We start from the raw sequence: 21,662 nt of genomic DNA on the forward strand, positions 1-21,662 counted from the left end.
AAATTCCTCTAACAGCATAAGCAAAAACCCATTTTAGAATGTCAAAGGCTTCCCATCTTGGCCATTTTCACGGCTTTTTTTTTAGTTTCTAAATAGCCGATTCAGTTTAAACAAATAACAGGAATAGAGAATAATCCATATCATTCACACACATGCACACGCCTCACTTGCAGAGGAACAGGAATCAGCATTCAAGTTAACGTTCGCCTCGGCTCTTAGCTCAGCCTCCGTGGCCTTTCTTAATATAAAAGGCAATGGCCAGCCCACAGCTGTGGCCAATATCTCTGCAACAGCCGTAGGGGCGTCTAGGAATTCTCTGTACTCTCTCGGCAGCCCCCATTCATCAAGGACAGGCACTGCAGGACCCCAATACTAGTGGACGGCCACCCCAGGGTTACCCCCGAAACTTTCAGGCCCCACGTGTTAGTGGTAGGCCCCAAAACGTTCCATTCCCAGTCCTAACTTCCCGACATCTCGCTGCTCACGGGCGTTTCCTCCGTTTCCTGGCTGTTCCACCAAATGTTGGGCTGCACCCTGCAGGCCTACAAGACCTGTACCTGCCCAGCTTTAAGACGGAAGGAAGAGCCCGGAGTCAGCGACAGAGGCATCAGTGGTTAATGCATAGGGGAGCTTACATGTCTGAGGCAGGGTCCTGGGGCCACTCCCCACTGTGAACGGTGGACGGCGGGCAGGACATGGAAGCAGTCTTGGCTCCCAGCGGCAGGGGGAAGCCCAGTTATAGGGGGATTGATGTCAGGTGAGCTCCTCGGTTACCAGGGAAACCAGCAGAGGAGCACACCCCTTCCCTCCCATTGGATGAGGTATCACGGTGGGGATGTTCTGATCTCAAGGTTAGAACAATCACCAGCTGCGGCCCGGCAAGTACTTAGGGAGGTCAGTCATGTGAGTCGGGTGGTAGCGATCAAAAAGAAGTAACTGTTAAACGCTAGCGGATCCCTTGTAACACGTGCTGGGCCTGGTTGTGAGTAGAATGCAGCACACATTCAAGGCAGGAATAAGACGAACAAAGTCTGAGGATCTAATGTAAAACACGCTGACTGTAGCTGATAACACCGAATTATACAGTTGAAACTAGCTAAGCAAGGAGAACTTGAATGTTCTTACAAAAAAAAGATAAATATGTGACGTGATGGCTGTGTTAATTAACTAAATGAGGAGAATCCCTTCACAAAGTAAACGTATATTCACTCACCACAAGGCATACTTTAAATATCTAATTTTAGGACTTCCCTGGTGGCGCAGTGGGTAAGAATCCGCCTGCTAATGCAGGGGACACGGGTTCCAGCCCTGGTCTGGAAAGATCCCACATGCTGCAGAGCAACTAAGCCTGTGCGCCACAACTACTGAGCCCGCACGCCTAGAGCCCGTGCTCCGCAACAAGAGAAGCCACCGCAATGAGAAGCCCGCGCACCGCAAGGAAGAAGTAGCCCCCGCTCGCCGCAACTACAGAAAGCCCACGCACAGCAGCAAGGAAGACCCAATGCAGCCAAAAATAAATTTTAAAAACTAATAAAATAAATAAATATCTAATTTTATATGGCAATTATACCTCAAAGCTGAATTTAAAAAAATAAAAAGGTTTATGGGCTCTCAGAAGAGAAATCCTTTCCCCACTTTACTAGTCAAATTCAATCAAAGCTGCAAGACGCTGAAAGAAAACTGGCCCCATCAGGTGTATTGGCAGCTGAGGTGCCTGCGAAGCCCTCTCGGTGCTACAGCTTGCCGTGGGCACCAAAAAGGTCACAGTTTTCCAAGAATGAAAAAATAAATTATCACCAACAGAACTCTGGGATTTGAAGAAATGTTGTCCATAGGAAGGAAAATCACTAAGCAACAGTTTTTGGAGCCCATCAATAAAATGATGGACGTCTCTGCAGCTGTCTTCACGGTCTTGAGGACACTGACCCCACCCGGGGGTCTTCATCTCCCCCAGACATGCCCCGCCCAGTGAGGACACCATGCCAGAGGGGCTTCAGGAATCATTGGTCCTGATGCGTCAGAACTTTCTGGATCACAGGGGACTAGACATATTTTCAAAGAAGGGGACAGATTTTTGGAGGGTTGAATTCAAATTTATTTTTATGAATTTTTTAAACTGAGATATAATTGACCCGTAACATATTACTTTCAGGTGTCCACATAAAAATTTGATATTTGTACAAATTACAAAATGATCACCACGATAAGTCTAGTTAACATCTGTCACCACAGAGTGACTAATTTTCTTGTGATGAAAGCATTTAAGACCTACTGTCTCAGCAGCTTTCAAATATACAACACAGTACGGTTAACTAGCCTGACCGTGCTGTACGTCACATCCCCAGGACTTACTTATTTTATAACTGGAAGTCTGTACCTTTTTTTAGCATTTTTGGGGGGGGAGCCCGCACCGTGCGGCATGTGGGATCCCAACCAGGGATCGAACCCACGCCCCCTGCATTGGAAGCTTGGAGTCTTAACCACTGGACCGCCAGGGAAGTCCCCTGGAAGTCTATACCTATTGACCCCCTTCACGATTTCACCCACAAATCCTTTTTTATTTTTCACTGTATACCAGTATCTAGCATAGTGGCTAGGACATACCACGTACTTAATGTTTGCTGAATGAGTCACGAACGTACTACTTCTTACTTGAAACACCCCAAGTCTATGGGGGGCGAAAGAATAGCAAACCATGGTCTAGCATTTGTTGAGCTGAGGCGAGTCTCTCTTCGACAACCAACTGAATTACCTGCCAGCCACCTCGACATTTATTTCACACGCCCCTTCTCCTGTGCCTCTTTTATAAAACCTCTCGTGTTGGGGAGGAAAAGCCAAGGTTCCAGCTGAGCCTGACTTCTCTTGCAGACCTAAGAAATCCTTCACTCTCTGCCAGACCTTTTCCTAATCCTTGTCCAACAGGAGATTATCTCTGTACTCCTGTCATACACCTTGAGTCCCTTTTGCCCCATTTTTCTCCTGCTTCCCATCCATTCCTAGTCAAGCACCACCTCACTTTCTAATCCTGCCCCGTGTCTCTCAGATTCCTTGATGCGATTTTAGTGCTGCCGAGTCCCCGTGCTGGACGTCAGAGGAACAGTACAGGAAAATTCCCTGCTCTGCGTTGATGTATTCAGTGTCCCTGCCCTAGATCTGGGCGCGTGTTTGCCTGTGAACTGCTTTTCCTTCAGCCGCAAATACAGAGCCCACGGTGAAAAAGTCCAAATCATTTGTGTTTTTTCTTGCCTACTTTTTTTTAGAAAGAAAACTTGATTCAAATGGATAAGCAAGTATTAGGGTCTGTTCTGTTGGGATTTTACTCATCTGTTTATTATGACAGAGCTGTGCTTATGAGCCGAGGATGGGATGTGCGCTCTGGCTGAAGAGGTGGGAATGAAAACAGCAGCAGATGAGGCTGGCCTGATGAGCCTTGAGTCCAGGTGCCCACCTTGTCCTCTAGTGAGCTCTCCGCATCTCTTCTCCGGCACAATGATGGGCTGAAATCTACACAGATGTGGACAGTTATGGCTTGGAAACTTGAAATTTGGTTTCTGCAGCCATTTATCCCATTGTCTACACAGATGCCATTTGCCTGAGAATTTAGAACATTCAAGGACAGGAATTATGTATATAATTTATCAGTAATTTTACACTCATTTGAGGGTGCATATTCAAAAACTTTCTCGTTGACATGTACACACTATATTTAAAATAGATAACCAACAAGGACCTACCGTATAGCACAGGGAACTCTGCTCAATATTACGTAACAACCTAAACAAAAGAAGAATTTGAAAAAGAATAGATACATGTATATGTACAACTGAATCACTTTGCTGTACACCTGAAACTAACACAACATTGTTAATCAACTAGACTGCAATATAAAATAAAAAGTTTAAAAAATTTTTCTCATTGAAAAAAAAAAAAAGGAACATTCAAGAGTTTAGAAAAGGGTTTTCTCTACCCCTGCCAGAGCCCTTTCACGCTCATAGCATTTAGAAACAGAAAGAGGCCCTCTGATGGTTTTGGTGCAGATCCTCGGGCAGGTCTGGCAGATACACTGCCCGGCATCCCTGGCGGGTCCAGGTCCTTTTCCTCCCCGAGTCCTTCTCTTCCAAGAGCAGAGCCCATGCAGCTGGTCCCTCTGCGGCCACGTGGCCATAAACCGATAGCAGCTGCTTCTCCCTCCCCGTGGATCCGAGCTCCTGGACTCAGGAGAGGGAACAAGAGTGCCCTGAAGGCGCCCTTAGCATCCCTTGACACTGGTTCTCTAAGAAGAGTGAGTCTGTGTATTCAGTGGCCAAGAGTAAAGCGAGAGCTCAGTCCAGAGTTCTCTCCGGCAGCCCTCGGGTGAAGCAGCTTTAGAAACCAACACCCTGGCCCCAGATAAGATCAGACGGGCGCTGACGGATGCTGGCCTCTGCAGAGAGATGCAAGCTCAGACTTCTGCCCCCCGGGGTGCTTCTCTTTCACCCAATAAACTGGATCACACACCTGGGAGCTGAGTCCGCAAAAGGCCTATTTTAAGCGTGGTTCCCCAAATTCCACAGTAAAATTCCTCCCTGGTGCTTGACTGAGGAGGTGGAGAAAAGGTGAAGGAAGTGGGAGTGACCGGGGTGCTTGCCGACACGGCCTAGTTCACCCCTTGTCCTTCAAGATCGCCCATGAGACTAAGAGGAGAGAGTCAATTCATTTGCAAGGGGGGAGGGGGGGATTGGGGGGTGGCAAACATTTTCCCTCATTCAGCTTCAAATGTGGAGTCTATGGTGCCCAGGAAAGTGAATAGAAAAGTGCTTGTGTGTGTCCACTTACAGTGTGTCCACTTGTTTTTGCAAGAGTGTCCATAGCTCTCCTTGGATTCTCGGTGAGGTCCGTAGGCCAAAGTAGGTTCAGAACCGTTGCCCTGTGTCCTCCATTATTTCACATCCCCTGTCATCGGGGACAGACACCCCGAGAATAGTGGTCCAGTAGCAGAAGACAAACCCCAGCTGTTGCCAAATTCCGTGGATCAGGAAACTGGTATCCACCACATTGATTCCCTCCTGAATGACACTATACCAGCCTCTACTCCTAAAGGAAGTGGAAATGAAACAGCTCTCTCCAGCACACCCCATCCAGGCGTCATTTATTCCATTCGTGACACCCAGTACATCACATGACAACCTCCTCTCTGCCTCACCGCCCCATCCCAGGAGGATCAGGCCCCATTCAGGCATCCTTCCGTCCTGGAGAGACTCCTTATCTACTCATGCTGGGCAAAAGAACATAACGACTAAATGACTAAATGACTTAAACGATCACTTGAGTACATCCTGTTCTTGTTTCCATTCTTAGTGGTACCTAAAGGGATTATTATAATCCAGGACTCTACAGAGGCATGGAAAGGATTGAGATCCTTGAGCTTATCTAAGCAGACACACCTCAGTAACAAACTGTAGACATGGCCCAGCTCTGCAGCAGGATGTGGGTCTGATGCCGACAGGAAGATTGGTGGAACCTTCACGCAGGAAGATCTGACGTGGGGATGTGTCTGCAACCAGACTTTTTCCATTGCTGTTTCTGCTGTTGATATTTTTCACCCCTTTTCCCACCCCCAACTATTCAGTTCTTTACAACCATGTTAACAAAATACTTGCTAAGAATTATGAGTGTTTTTTTCTCATTCTGCAACTTTTCAAAGTCCAGACATGATGTAGGGAAACTTCATCCAGTAAAGGATTACACCAACAGTACTATCCTTCCTGTTTTGCTAATACTCTAGGATGGCATTAATTTATCATCCAGGAGAAATGCTAAACCAGGAAGACAGGTGCAGACAAAGACCACCCCAGGCCGCTGGGGGCGTCAGGTGACCACCTCCTTGCACAGTGATCTCTCTCTTCCTCACAGCTTTTATCTGCACCACCTGCCTCAGAGCGGAGCTCTCCCAGCTAAGGTGGTGAAGGGAGAAGACGCTTTGAAGTAGGAAGATAACCAGTTCCAAGTTCAAGAACTCCCTGAAAAAGAAAAATCTCCCATCGTACGGAAGTCATGAACTCCACGTTCGTGCTCCTGGGTCGTAGCTTCACACACTGCCCGGCTGAGATTTTGCTGTTCAATCTTCCCATGTTCTTTTACACGTAGACTGGGCAATGTTCTAGTTAATCCTCTGATTTCTCTCCATAAATTGCATATAAATTTAAGGCATCATTCAATCATCATGTAATCAAAAAAAAAAAAATACCGAATCTCCACCAGGATTGTCAGGAGCCAGGGGTGCAATGAAAAACAGCCCATCCTCATCCTGTCTTCTTTCCACAGCTGCGAAACGTGGCGGCAAACCTCTGCGTGGACAGCAAACACGGAGGCACAGGGACCGAGCTGAGGCTGGACGTCTGCGTCAAGGACGGTTCTGAGAGGACGTGGTCTCATGAGCAGGTGCGTCATGGGGGGAGGGGCTGAGGCGGGGGGAGGGCAGTGTGGGAACAAACCTCTAGGTGGGACCTGGGTGAGGCCCTGACAGGTCACCACCCAGCTCTGCAGTCAAGGGAATCACTTCACTTCTTTGCTTCTTTTCACTTCTTTTCTTTCTTTCTTCTCAGAACAGTCGTGATTGTTGATTGAGATCATGTATAAAAATGTGCTTTAAATAATAGAAAGGGGGACTTCCCTGGTGACGCAGTGGTTAAGCACGCTCCCAATGCAGGGGGCCCGGGTTCGATCTCTGGTCAGGGAACTAGATCCCGCATGCCGTGGAGCAACTCAAGAGTTCGCATGCCACAACTAAGGAGCCCACGTGCCACAACTAAGGAGCCCACGTGCCACAACTAAGGAGCCCACCTGCCGCAACTGAGACCCGGCGCAACCAGATAAATAGATAAAATAAATACTAAAAAAAATAAAAGGGTGGCAAAAGATAGACCATGCTTTTAAAAAACTAATAATAACAGAAAGGGTGGTAGAGATGTTGATTGTGACCCTAGTCTTCTATTTCCTTTCCCAGAATGGTAGTTTTCAAACCATGAAAAGCTTGTAGAGTGCTACGTAACTCTCCCAAGCAAATTTCATGGTTTTACTGAAAGACTCTCGGTTATTCTGTAAGTTTTTGTGACTTTCTCTAATCTAATTTTCCCCCTCTGGCTGTTTACTGAAAAGAATACTTTACATACACCTCTCGTAGTAGCAGCGGTTTGTAATCTTACACACAAAGGATCACTTGGAGGCAATAATAGCCCAGCATGGACTTCAGGGGAGGCTTTAAGACTGTTTATTGCTTTTGCTTGAAAAACATTTCAGAGCAACTCAGTTTATTAAGTGAGGTATGATTCCTGACTCTCTTTGAAACATCCTTGAAAGGGGCTTTCCTCACACTGTGTCACCTGTAAAAGAGGAAAGACGGTGGGTAGAATTATGTCTGCCCGTTTTTATTATTTGAATATTAAATTATAAAATATTTCAAATAGGAAACTATAAAAAAATTACAGCACACCCTGGTGTACTCATCACACAGACTGAACGAGTATCTACAGCTATTGCCATATTTTTTACAAGAAAAAAAATGTACAGATACAGTGAAAGCCCCTTCCCCCCACCCTATGCCCCCCTCCCTCCCTCTACAAAAGGATACATCTCAAGTTCAAGATCCTATGTCGGGCTTATGCCTTGTCTCCCAGAATTGTCTACAGTGCTTCTCTTATGAAAACCAAGAGTAGGCAAGCAGTCTCCAGTAAGGCATTAGTTCTCTCCTCCAGCTGTTCCTCAAGTGTCCATCTTGAACATCAAGTCAGTGAAGCCCCCCGTCCCCCAGCCTGGGTTCTCCACGAGCTGTCTGGGTGTGCAGACTCGGCCTGTCGGCCCCTCCCTGGTCCCTCCCCACCGAGCATCCCCTAACCCTCCGGCCTGCAGTACAGCGCAGAGCCGCTGATTCAGGAAAACAGCAGCAGCAGACCAAGCCCACAGCACAGCCCAGAGCCCAGCCAAACAACCCCTAACCCAACACCCGCCCCCGCCAGCCGGGAGCCCGGTCCTTGTCCTCTTCTCCCGCAGCCTCGTGGTCTTCTAGAAGGATCATGGGCCTTCGCTCAGGCCAACCTAGATCCCAGCCAGTTTAACCTGCGCGTCCTCGTGAAATCGTTATATCCTTCGAGGCCTTAGTCCCTCCCCCTTTAAACAGGGACAGTAACACCCACCTCACGAACAGGGTTATTGTGAGAATCAATAATGTCCGTGACATCCCAGCATCTTGCACAGGTAGCAGGTGCAGAGCAAATATACTCTGTCTTCTTCCTTCTCACAACCTTCCCCGCAGATCGCTTTATACCAACCCCAAACTAGAAATCTCCCGCCGTCCAAGGCAGCCGCCGAACATCAAATACTACGTCTCACTCCCTCAAATACACCCTGCACGTGTGGACACGTATCAGATGGGTTTTAAAGAAGGCCCTGCAGGGCTTCCCTGGTGGCGCAGTGGTTAAGAATCTGCCTGCCAATGTAGGGGACACGGGTTCGAGCCCTGGTCTGGGAAGATCCCACATGCCGCGGAGCAACTGGGCCCATGAGCCACAATTACTGAGCCTGCGCATCTGGAGCCTGTGGTCCGCAACAAGAGAGGCCGCGACAGTGAGAGGCCCGCGCACCGCGATGAAGAGAGGCCCCCGCTTGCCTCAACTAGAGAAAGCCCTCGCACAGAAACGAAGACCCAACACAGCCAAAAATAAATAATAAATTTAAAAAATAAAAAAAAAATTAAAAAAAAAAGAAGGCCCTGCAGCTCGAGGGTCACTGGGGGGCATGGAATATCCGTGGGAGCTGACGGCCTACTCCATCCTCTGTCCCTTTCTATAAGCACCACGGGGATGTGACCAGGGTGGTGGACAGTGCCAGCCTGTTCCCTCCAAGAAGCAATTCAGACCGCAGCCTGGGAACAAAAGAGAAGGCTTCAAGGCCAGTCAGTAAGGCTGGCATCTAGGGTGGGAAAGCATATTTTTTTAAAAAGTAAAAGGAGAATGCCATAAGGAAAATCCGTATCTGTTGGGTTAAAGTTCACTCCGCCATCTCTATTCAGCCCAACCAAGAGACACACCTATCCAGCTGGCTGATACCTGAATGCCTGGATCAGGTTGAATGTCTCCATCCCCTGGAATGTGCTAGAATGAAATATGCTCTGGGCTGCAGATTTTGTTTGACGGCTGCACGTAAATATAAAGAAAACCAGCTACACTGCATACATAAAAAATTTTTTGGTTCAGTTCCTCCCCGACCCCGCCCCACCCCAAGCTAAACTGCAAAAAGCCATGGCATGTAATTCCAGAAACAGTCACCAGAGGGCAGCACTAGACAAGCAGACAACTATCTAAGAGGAACGAAAGATCAGGTACTACAGCTCGTGAAAGAGATTTCCAGCCTCTAGAGACTTCTGAAAACAGGGCAATGCAACAAGGTTGAAAGGAGGTAAAGTCAGTCATATCTGAAATATGTATCACCGTATACTGACGTGGAGGTTCAGTCATCACAAGCTGCTTCGTTTTCCAGTAACTGTTCGCTTTTTTCGATATATTTCTCAATGACTTCTAAAAATTAGGACTCATTCTTCTACATTTAGATTAAAATTCCCAAAGGAGAAAAGAATATCAGGACAGGAAAATTACAGGCACTCTTTCTGATTCAAAAGCATTCAAAGAACACGAAAGGGGCACTTATTAGAGCTGGAATGATTTTTTTTTTAATGGCAAAAATAAAACACAAATGAATAAACATAATAGTTCCGTGGGGAGTTAAAGAGAGTCTGTGGAAGCACCTGGTAAGAAAACGGCTTTTGTCACAGAAGAGGGGGATGATTGAGGCTTCCCTGCAGGAAGGGAGCGTGCAGTTCATTTTCCAGCCCTCTGTCAAGGCATCACCGCAGCTCCGAGAGCGGGCTCTCAGTTTCCTATGGGGACCAAGAAAGAAAAGAAGAAAAAGGCCTTCATAGGACTGTGAGGTCTGCAAAGAACACTCCCCATGTGCCGTTAGGGGTCTGATGGAAAGGCGGGGCGTGGGGAGTCTTCGGTGCCAGGGGGCAGCCCTGACCTGTGCTGGGAGGAAGCCTGCAAGGAAGTCTCCGTCCTGCCCAGGGTGCTGCCCTGCCCAGAGCTGGACAGAGACGTGCGGAGGCGGAGGCGGATCAGCGCACCTGGTACAGGACAGCTGACGGGGGTGCAAGGTCAGCCTCAGGGCCGAGGATGCCAGACCACAAGGAGAAACGTGCAGTAGCTCGGACCTCTGCCAACCGCACGCCGATGCAAGAAAATCTAACTAATCACGGAGAGAAAAATAGTTTCCATCTTCTCAGGTCAGGTAGCAACACTGAGATAATAAATTTACGTGCAGCAGCGAGGCTTGTGAGCCGGTTCGTATAACACAACACAGACTCAGGCAACGTTACACACACCGAGAAGTATGACTTACCTATCATTCCGAATCCGTTTTAAAGTATCACTTCAAAGAGGAAAGTGGAGAAAGGAACATCAATTTACTCCGAGGCTGAGGAATTTGAGGTTGAAAAAGAATCAGGAGGTATTGTGCAGGGAACCTGAATAAAATCTGAATACTTCTTGTCAGCGAGGCGCAGCCCAAGGGTTTGCAAACCATCAAATACATGCATGAGGTCTGTCTGTTTCCGCTTTGACACGATTGCACGGGGGGCACGTGGGCCTAAGGAATGAGACGCTCGGTGCCTGATTGGTTCCTCACCACCATTAGGATAAGTTACGTGGCAGGAGACAGTATTTCAAAGACAAGAGAGAGAAAGATCTTAGCTAATGGCAGGTGCAGAAGAATAAAGCCATTTATATAATCCGAAGACGCGTCTCCCGGGACGCAGGAAAGTAAGCACCAGGTGATAATAATACTACTAATGCCTCAAACACTGAAGCCTACAAGCGGATGATCAGTCTGCACAGCTGAGAATGATTACTGCACCCTCATAACAAGCCTGGAAACAAGAACTAAAAGTCACCCGAGGGTGCCCTGAGATGTAATTGTGACAGCAGATGAATAAATCATCCGAGAGACAAATGTGCCCGTTTGCTTTCACGCAGGTATTCTTTTGGACTTGACTGATCTATTTAATAAAAAGTAAGGAAAGGAAACAGAAAGAAAGTAAAAAGTAAGAAAAGACTGTCTACAGAGGTGTACACAAGCCTGGACTCCTGAAGTGTGCCGGTGGCCAGTCGTTGCACTTCTGCAGGCCACTTGTCCCCAACTGGGTGATGATGACAGAGCCTTTCAGCTCTGGCTTCTACGTGTATAAAAACCGAAAAGAGGAAAAGAGACAAAGCAGAAAATCGATAAACCATCAAGACAACCGGTTCCTGCGCGGGCTGCACTGCTTATAGTACCAAGGGGTTGTGATATTTAAATAACATAAAGGTTTAAGCAATGACAGGTGTACAGGCCAGGAAATTTTTATTCTAATAATAGGTAACTGAGCCTAGAATCATTGGAATTGAAAGCTCCAAAAAATGAATTATTGTAGTAATTAGACACAAACAACACAAATTCATTTGAGAACCTGAAAAGACTAATTATTAGTTCCTCTTGACAGTTATCCCAATGCACTTTCTGTTAATATAATGAGTGCGAGTTTTTACTTATTCAACAGAAATTTTATTGGACGTTAATTAAACGTCATGAATTGTTCTGGGTGCTGGAAACGCAAAGATGAAGAAGATGTGGTTCTCTGCCCTTACGGGTCTCACAGTCTAGTGAGGGACACAGAGACACAGTCGCACACTCATGAGAAATAAGGTGGGGGGTGGGAGGGAGGAAGGGAGGGGTGCGAAGAGAAGGCTTCTTAGCCAGTGGACCCCTGAACTTAACCTTCAAGGGCTGCTGAGCAGTAACTAGGTTGGCCAGTGAATGTGGGCCTTCCAACCAGAGGGGCTCCTGTGAACAAAGTCACCGAAGGGGAAATACATACCACCTGATTAGCGCAAGGAACTACAGTTTTTTAAAACTGAGGTGTAATTGGCCTACAGTTTTATATTAGTTTCAGTAATACAACATATTGACTCGATATTTGTATCTGTTGTGAAATGATCACCCCAGTAAGTCTAGTTAACATTCGTCACCAAACATACAGAATTTTTTTCCTGTGATGAGAACTTTTAAGATCTACTCTCTTAGCAACTTATAAATCTTCTATTGTTGATAGAACATAAACTAAAGGGAAAGGGATGCAGCTGGAAAACATGGCAATGTCCAGATGGTGGACATTTCTTTATGTGTTAAAGAGTTTGAACTTCATTCTCTAAGGGTTATGTGAAAATATGGTGAGATTTCAGGTTAAGAGGTAACATGGTCATATGGGTATTTTAAACTCTAATTCGAAAAGATACATGCACCCCAATGTTCACTGCAGAAGTATTTACAATAGCCAAGACATGGAAGCAACCTAAATGTCCATCGACAGAGGGAATGGATAAACAAGATGTGGTACATATATACAATGCAATGCTACTCAGCCATAAAAAAAAGAATGAAATAATGCCATTTGCAGCAACATGAATGGACCTGGAGATTATAATACTAAGTGAAGTAAGCCAGAGAAAGACAAATATCATATGATATCACTTATATGTGGAATCTAAAAAGTGATACAAATGAACTTAGGTACAAACAGAGATAGACCCACAGACATAGAAAACAAACTTATGGTACCAAGGGGGAAAGGCAGGGGAGGGATAAATTAGGAGTTTGGAATTAACATATACACACTACTATATATAAAATAGCTAACCAACAGGGAACTGTACTCAATATTTTATAATAACCTATAAGGGAAAAGAATCTGAAAAAGAATAGATATATATGTATAAATGAATCACCATGCTGTACACCTGAAACTAACACAAAGTTGTAAATCAGCTATACTTCAATTTAATAGAAAACAGATATGAAGGAACCAGAAGAGGAAGGTGGGAAAGAAAGCAATCAGAAGGTCATTTCAAGAGTCCAGACAAGAAACATTGAGAGCAAAGGTGGTGGAGACAGAGGGGAAGGGATCACTTCCTGTAATACTTAGAAGACAAAAGTGGTGAGACTTGGTGATGGAGTAGATGAAGATGATGAGGGAGACCAAGGACATAAAGACAAAAGACTCCCAGGTTGCGAAGCTGAATGATGTGACCAACTGAAACAAAACACAGGAACAGAAACAGGTTTAGAAGGGAAGGAAATCAATGGAACTCAGGATGTGGTGACTTTGAGATGTCTATGGGACACGTAAGAGGGAGATCCTACACAGGGTTGAACATAACACAGATGATGAGTTATGCACGTGCCAGCGAGAGTTAAACTGAGCATGTGTGAGACCAACCAGGGAAGGTGCAAGGGTGGGATCTGAGGAACCCTGAGCTGGACCTACATTGAAGGGATAGACAGAAACGGGACATGGGCAGGACAGAGTTCTAGGATAACACAGGAGCACAGTATCTCAAAAACCAAGGGAGCGGTAGGTCCTGATTTGAAGGGAGTGATCAAAACCAGAAATAGCTGAACAGACACTTTTCCTTAAGAAATGATTCCCCTGCGTAGGGTTTGAATGAATCTAAAAATGCCTCAGTCCGCAATCATATTAAAATGACGACAACGAATCTAGGGAAAGAGACCACACAATTCCTCTGCATGAATCTATTTCAAATGCCTAGCCTAAAACACCTTCCTCTATTTAAGACATCCTATTTTGTCGTGTCTCCCAGGGAAACAGAAGGCAATCTCTCGCCACAACTCAGACAGTAGATTTCATATGTTTGATTTAGATCAGTTCTTTCCGATTTTCTTCAGACCACTTAACCCAGCTTTTTCAAGTTTTCTGCAGTATCCCCACCATTTAACTGTTTCTGTTAGCCATCCCTGGAATTTTGCCAGATTCTCTGCATTTTCTTACCCAGGTAGGACCCCAAAACTGCGGTAATCTGCAGCTTGACAGAGCCGAGAGTATTCTCTGCTTACAGCTCAGCACTGTGTTTGTTTTTACATCCACAGGGTCTCCTGACATTGAGATGTTAGAATTGGAAGAAATCCTAGGGCTGATCTAGTCCATTTTCCCACTTACTTAAGGATTTCTCGTACTGCACCCCTCAAATGGTTATCCAGCTCAAACTCCAAAAAATACCCTTTCCTTGCAGAAGTGTTGTTTTTTCAATTTAATACATTGTAAAATCAATTTAGTGCATGCATAAGTCACATTTTTAAAATAATAGAATGGGGACTTCCCTGGTGGCGCAGTGGTTAAGAATCTGACTGCCAATGCAGGGGATGTGGGTTCGATCCCTGGTCCAGGAAGATCCCACATGCCATGGAGCAACTAAGCCCATGTGCCACAACTACTGAGCCTGCACTCTAGAGCCTGCGAGCCACAACTACTGAGCCCACGTGCCACAACTACTGAAGCCCTCGCACCCTAGAGCCCGTGCTCCGCAACAAGAGAAACCACCGCAATGAGAAGCCACTGCAATGAGAAGCCTGCGCACCACAACGAAGAGTAGCCCCCGCTCGCTGCAACTAGAGAAAGCCGGCGCACAGCAACGAAGACTCAACGCAGCCAAAAATAAACAAATTAATTAAATTAAATTAAAAATAAAATAAAATAATAGAATGGATGGATGGAATAGAATAGACTAAGACAGGAAAAGTTTGGATGGAATATCAGAGACTATTAAATGCATTGAGGACAAATATTTCATGAAATTTCCGTTTGCAGTTGGGGGAAAGGGGATCTATGCATCTTTGCAAACTGTATCTCTTACTGGGAGTCACAGTCTAGAACTTTCTACAATGCCCGGCAGGATTACTCTTACCAACTCCAGGAAATCAATTTGCCTATTCTTTACTTCATCAAGCTTAGCTTTCATTTAAATCAAAATTTTCAAGTTGCTGGCATCCATCCAGCTCAACCCTACTCCCGGTCTCTTCTCAGTTAATCTGCTCATTTCAGCTAACTGTGTGGCATTTAACCCACTAATTTTTTTCATCTAAATGAAGAAGGTAAAGGGCATCATTAAAAAGTTTCTCCCCTCTTTCTGTCCCTCTGTCTCCCTCTGTCTGTCTGTCTGTCTCTCTCTCTTTCTGTCTATCTAACCAGAAACACTTCATTTGCTTTTTTGGCCAGCCTTGGCCAAAAGTGCTTCTGGTGTTGCTACAGAGCATTAGCATGCATGCCTTTTTCAGTGCCCCTATTATGCTGAGACATAGGTCTTTTCTTGTAAATCACGAAGCACGAGTTCTTCGTAGCTAAAGGACATACCTCCCCCTGCTTCCAAATCTCTTCAAATTCAACTCACTGTAGCTTTTCTGCTATTGTTGTTTTGTTAGCTCTTCACCTTTGGTTGGAGAGAAGATATTCGGCCAGGTGAGCCCCTGCACACCCGAAAATTCTGCTTCGACGCCATCTCCCATAGCAGCCCGGTCACTCTGTATGACTGTCACGGCATGAAGGGAAACCAGCTCTGGGGACATCGGAAGGTAAGGGCCAGCTCGCTGCGGGCAGGGAGCTCTCCAACTGCCCTGCTTCAGGTTTTCTAATGCAAAGGTTTTTGGTTTTAACGTACTGTTTTGATTTAAATTGTTACCTGGCCATTTGGTTCATGCATTTGGAGACCACAGCAAAGATGAGGGGAAAGACAGAGGGTGTAGGAAGGGGCCTTGCTTTGGCTTTGCTGGCCACGTGCGCACCCAGCACAGTCAGTTATGACTGCACACGGCTTTGAGCCAGGACACTAGCCCTACACGGGAGGGGCCTGGTCTCAACCCAGATGGCTCCCAAACGCAGGGGCCATGTGCCCTGCAAACAAACGTGCACGTGTAGAGCTTTTCACAACACCAATTCACACACACACACACAGATTAACACGTCTCTTTACTTATTATGCATCTCAGGCTCATTCGCTTGGGAGCTCTCTGGGTTAAGACAATTACATTTACACAAATACTAATATATTCATGTAGATCTAATTGTTGCAACCCTTATATAGAAAGACCCATTTTTAATCTGGCCAAAATCCTGCCCAAGTATAGCAAAGGAGAACTTATTTGGGGAATTTAAAAGTTTAAAGAATTAGAAGGGTAACATTTATTGCTAGAAAAAATAGTTCAAAACTAAATATAAAATCATATTTTATTGAGTTGAGCATTTAAGTAAAAAATAAAGAGCAATTAAATATTTTAAAATATTTTCATTAAGTTATCTTTTGATAGCTTTTTAGAATACAATTTTTCTCTCAGCTTCTTTGGCTTCTCAGGCAGGACTCGGCTGTCACTTAGCAAGAACTCGTAAGTTCCATTCTGCCCCTCAAGTTTGTAGAATTGCTAGGGGCCTCCCCAGCCAGGTGGAAGATGCCCTCTGTTTGCCTTTTCACACTCTGGAACGATTCAGCCTCACCCCAGACTGTAAGGAAAATGTCCCACCCACCACTTGAATCAGGAGTGTTGGCCAGCCTTGGCTGAGGTCAAGTCAGTATCCCCTGAAATCACAGAGAGCTGAAGGGAAGGGTCTGCAGAGAATCAACATGGGGACCACTGGTTTTGATACCTGTTCCCTCACTTAGTGAGCTTTCTGGCGTCTACCTCTCAGAGGTGGGCACCGAAAATTATACTCAAAGGCAGACTCATTTGTTCAAGTTTATCCCGCACACTGCCACACACCCCTGCCAACATCTGGCAGGTTGTGGAAAAAGTACAAAACACCAGTTGTTATATCCTCTTAAAAAACAATTTAAAATCAAAAGAGCTAATAAGAAGATGGCATCCGATATGATACGGGGTGATGGGGGGAAATCAGACAAGAGGAAAACCTCCCTGTTTTCCTTGTGAGATATATCAGAAATGATTAATCTTGTCAAACCCTTTTGCTATTCAATATAATACAGTCCGTGCGTGGTGCAATAAAGAAGTGTTTTGTTTTGTTTTTGATGGTTATATGCTGACCGTTAGGAAGTTACTTTCAGGGCACATGGATAAAATACCTGATCCGCCGTTTGCCGCATGTGCTGTTGGTCCCCACGGAGTGGACTTTTTCTCATCACTGCTTACAGCATGAGGGACAAAACACGCCATAATGCCCAGTTAAGCCAGGAAAGTACAGGGACCCACCAGGCACAACTGTGCTGGTCTCTTTCCTCAGACCTGGCCTCATGTGACTCTGGTTTCACTCACCGGGTAGTTATACAGCAAGCACGATTTATACATCATCAGGAACATGCCCAAGGCCTAAAATGGAAAGTTTCTGAAATAGCTCATCTGAGGTGATGATTCAGGCCTGTTCAAATGTACCTGTTTGAGAAAGTCCCTTGTCTATTCCAAGGGCTCTTCCCGAGGCACAGAGCGAGAAGTCCCTCTGGTGGGTGCTGCCTTGTCTGTTTGGAGGCATTGCTTGGCCCTGAGGGCTTTGGACAGCTTAGCAATCTCTGGAGTCGGCTTTGGGGTCCCCCTTTGTATCAGCACGCTGACGAATCCACGTGGATCCCTGAGACTCTGCTAACTGCCTAAAGGACCCCCGTGGGGCATCTCTTGGGCTCCGTCCTCCTCATCCTCCAGCTGGTGAAGATGCACAGAGCTAGTGTCTTACACACTTCACAACCACCTGGGCCTGTTACGGACGATCCACAGAGGAAGAAACAGATTTGGGGCCAAGCCAGCATTCAAGTGCAGGTGCATCGGGCCTTGAAGTCTCTCCTCTTTCCTGCGCCCTTAAGCAATCCGATCAATATTCCCTGGGCGAGTCCTGATGCCTGTTGGATTCTGCATCACCGAGACCAGACAAGCGCTTCTCCCAGGCACACAGAGATTTCCTGGATTGAGTAGTTGGCTGCAGGCGACCTGCCTGAGTGGGGAAGGGCGCCGTTGGCCCCGCTTTCTGACCTCTCAGCACCCATCAGCTCTCAGATCTTGTTGGCCTTTTTTTTTTTTTTTCAGGAAGATTTTCCCCTTTCCCCCCAGCTTTACTGAGATATAACTGACACACAACATTGTGTAAGTTTAAGGTATACAACGTAACGATTTGATATACGTATGAACTGAGAAATGATCACCACAACAAGTATAGTTAACAAATGCATCACTGTACAGAGTTCTGGGTGTGTGTGTGTGTGTGTGTGTGTGTGTGTGTGTGTGTAGAACTGTTAAGATCTACTCTCTTGGCAGCTTTCAAGTATACGATACAGAGTTATTCACTGCAGTCCCCATGCTGTGTATTACAACCCCAGAAACTTACCCAGCTTAGAACTGGACCACCCTCCCTGACCCTCCGCCCCCTGGCTCTCAGTTATTTTTCTACGTGGCTCTTTGCCACCACGAGAAAAGGAAGGAATCCCTATCCTAGGGTCGTGTAACTAGGCTCCTGCCCAGCCATCTCCCCTCGTAGCAGGTACCCAGGGTAAGAAATCCCATTTTCGGTTTCTTTCGCCACCAGGGGGACCCCGGCTACAAGAACGATGACTCGCAGAAGAGACCTCAGTAAAAATATTCAAATCACCAGCCGACACTCAAAACGACAGCTGAAACAAGAAACTGTCCCGCTGCCTCCTTAACCCCCTACATCTAGTTGGTCCCTAAGACGTGTGAACCCCTCCCTCGCCTTGCCGTCCCTGTGGCCGCAACCCCGACTGCAGCCCTTCCCGTCTCAGTCCCGGATTGCTGCAAAGGCTCCCTTAAAGGGCCACCCTGCCTCCGCCCTCCCCCCGCCCCAACCCACCTTCCATCCTGAAGTCAGAGGGGTGCCCACAAGAGCTGGTCACTGCATCCCTCTGGTTTATACGTTACTTGGTTTCCCACCGAGAAGATGAAGTGCCTTCTCCCGAATTCTCATCCTGCCTCTTCACAATCTAGTCAACGTCACGGTGGCTTGTCTGGCCTAAGACATTCTAATTCATCCTGGAACTGTAATGTGATCTTGAGTGAGTTATTTCACATGTGTGATTTTCAACTTCCACGTCAATAAAACAGAGACAGTAATTCAGTGAGATAAACCGTGGAAAACTTCCAGCAAGGTTTCTGACCATATGATCGAATTTCCATCCATGTGGGTGACAAGTACACTTTTTACACTGAGAATAGTGGTGAGCTATATCCTGCTGTATAGCAATCTATGCTAAGAAATATTAATTACTGTTATCCCCCCAGATCAAGAGCTATCTCCCATGTCCTTTTCTGGTAAGGAAACATTTTTATGGGAGTATAACATATATCTTCACTGGGGTTTCCCCAGATGTAGACCCTGAAGTGAGAATTTGAGTGCGAGTGGTTTATTTGGGAGATGCCCGCCCCCCCTCCAAAATCATGGCAGAGAGTAGGGAAGTGACACAGGGAAGGAATGGGAACCAGTATAGGGCCTGTGATAAAGCAAGTACCACTGTGGGCAAGGGGAGACCAAGCCCACCGACACCTCTGCAATGGTCTACACCACGTACTGACGGGAAGGGGGTTGGGATATTTAAACACCACCACAGCCAGTCTCGGCTTACCGCTGCTCCTGGGGGGTGTTTATTCCTGACACCTCTGGGCTGCTGCTCTTACAAACGGAGCTGTTCTAGAGCCCAGAGAACAGAGGCCCTAGAGCGAGATACAGGGGCCAGCTTCAGGAGGTCAGGTCAGCAGGCACTGAAATGCTGGGGCCTGAAGAACTGTGGGCAGATGCTGCCTGAGAACTCAGACCTTCCCACCTTCACCAACACCTGGCACGTGGGTTTCTTTTTCTCTTCCTTTTTCCGTTCTGTGGTTGTAGAGTGAGATCACATGTCTGTTAGCCTTTCTGGAGATCTTCTTTGAGAAGGACCTGTTGAAGTCTGTTGACCATGTTTTAACATGGGTTGTCTGACTTTTTTTTTTCTTTTCTTTTTTTTTTACAGATTTCGAAGAGTTTTTGGTATATCTAGGTATAGTGGTTATTTGTAAATATCTTACTCCAGTCAGTTTCTGGCCTTTTCTCTCTCCTTGGTGAAGAGCTCTTCTTTCTGATTAGTGTTTTCTGTGTCCTGTTTAGGAAATCTTTGCCCATACCAAAGTCAAGAAGGTAGTATTCTAAGTCACCTTTGGAAGCTTTGCTGTTTAACCTTCTGCATTGTGGTATATATTCCCTGGAATAGTTTTTGTTTACAGTGTAAAATGGGGCTGTTTGTTTCATATTTATATTCAATTGATCAATCATCATTTACTTAAAAAAAATCATTTTTCCCACTGCAGGGAAGTGGCAACCTTGTCCTAAGTCGAGGGGCCTTATATTCATGGTCTATTTATGAATCCTCACGTTTTTAACCCTCTGACTAGTAAGTCTTAGCCATACAGAAAGTAAACTGATAGAAATAAACAAACTTAACCTAATAAGAACCAAAACCCCATAACATCAGTCTTAGTGGTGAAATGTTTCAACTTCCCTCTGGAGACTGGGAATAAAATATAATGTCTGCTACCATCACTTCTATTCAACATTGCACAGGGGGCCTTCCCAGAGCCATCAGGCAAGATAAAGAAATTAAAAGGTATAAGAAACAGAAAGGAAGAAATAAAACAGTTTACTCACAGGCGACATAGTTGTGTACATAAAAAAATCCAAAGGTTATACATCTAAACTATTAAAGTTAGTAAGTACATTCAGCACAGTTCTGGATACAAGGTAAATATAAGACAATCAAGTGTCTGTATGCCAGCAACAAAAAACTGGAAAATGAAATTCTAAACTTATTCCATTTGATCACCATAAAAGGTATCAAATAATTAGGAATAAATCTCACAACAGATGTGCAAGGCCTTTATACAGAAAACTACAAAACATCACTAAGAGGAACTTTTAAAAATACAAAGGAAAGCTAGCATGTTCAAGGATAAGAGGACAATATTGTGAAGACATCCGTTCTCAAGCAGGTGTTAGCATTTCATGCAAAACCAATCAAATCCCAGCAGGTTTATTTGTGGAAATTGATGAGCTGCTTCTGAAATTTATATGGAAATCAAAGGGCCAAGAATAGCCAAGAAAAAGTTGAAGAAGAAAAAGAACAAGTATCAAACACTATAAAAGTGCCAGGTACCCAAACATTACAAAAATACAATTATTAGTGTAGTGTGCTGTTGGCATAAGGATAGACTGATGCTCTAGAAAGAGAAGCCTGGGTATTGGTAGTTTTAAAAAGCTCCTGAAAGGTTCTGATGGGCAGCCAGATGGAGAATCACTTTTCTAGTTCCAGTTTTTACCTACTTTCCTTACCCTACTCTTCCCTCCTACTGTAGCTGGAAATTGCCCATCTGCTTGTATTCCTATACCATTTTGTTCCCTTCTTTGTATTTAGAACATTGTATTATGCATGGTAAGTCTCCCCTTATAGATGTTAATTATCTGAGGGCAGGAACTTTTTCTTGTATTTCTGTATGGCCTGCCTAATAACTACTACGTAGACATTTGTAAATAAGTATTCATTAAATGGGCTCAATTACTGACGCGATCCCCTCCAGGAACCCCAAGCCACACTGGATGAAACTTAGCACATCTTTTGGTCTCAGAACCAAGTTCACAGCCTCCCCAAAGTCCAAAAGTGAAAGGTTTACATCACTTTTCTGAGTTGCTCTCTGGGGTGTCCTTATAGTTCAACTTCCATAAGAAAGGGCTTAAAAATAACATCAAACAGGAAAATACAGATAAAAAGACACCTGTC

General features: G+C 45.5%; 1 protein-coding gene across 1 annotated transcript in view; it reads left to right on the plus strand.

Moving 5' to 3' along the window:
• GALNTL6 (polypeptide N-acetylgalactosaminyltransferase like 6) overlaps positions 1-21,662 on the plus strand; it is a 1,175,458-nt gene that overhangs the window by 1,143,718 nt on the left and 10,078 nt on the right. Inside the window, exons 10-11 of the mRNA XM_007192672.2 lie at positions 6,304-6,420; positions 15,337-15,486. Of these exons, the coding sequence (XP_007192734.1) occupies positions 6,304-6,420; positions 15,337-15,486 (267 nt within the window). The remainder of the gene's footprint in view (positions 1-6,303; positions 6,421-15,336; positions 15,487-21,662) is intronic.

Source organism: Balaenoptera acutorostrata, chromosome 6, assembly GCF_949987535.1.
Source record: "Balaenoptera acutorostrata chromosome 6, mBalAcu1.1, whole genome shotgun sequence".
Lineage (NCBI taxonomy): Eukaryota > Metazoa > Chordata > Mammalia > Artiodactyla > Balaenopteridae > Balaenoptera > Balaenoptera acutorostrata.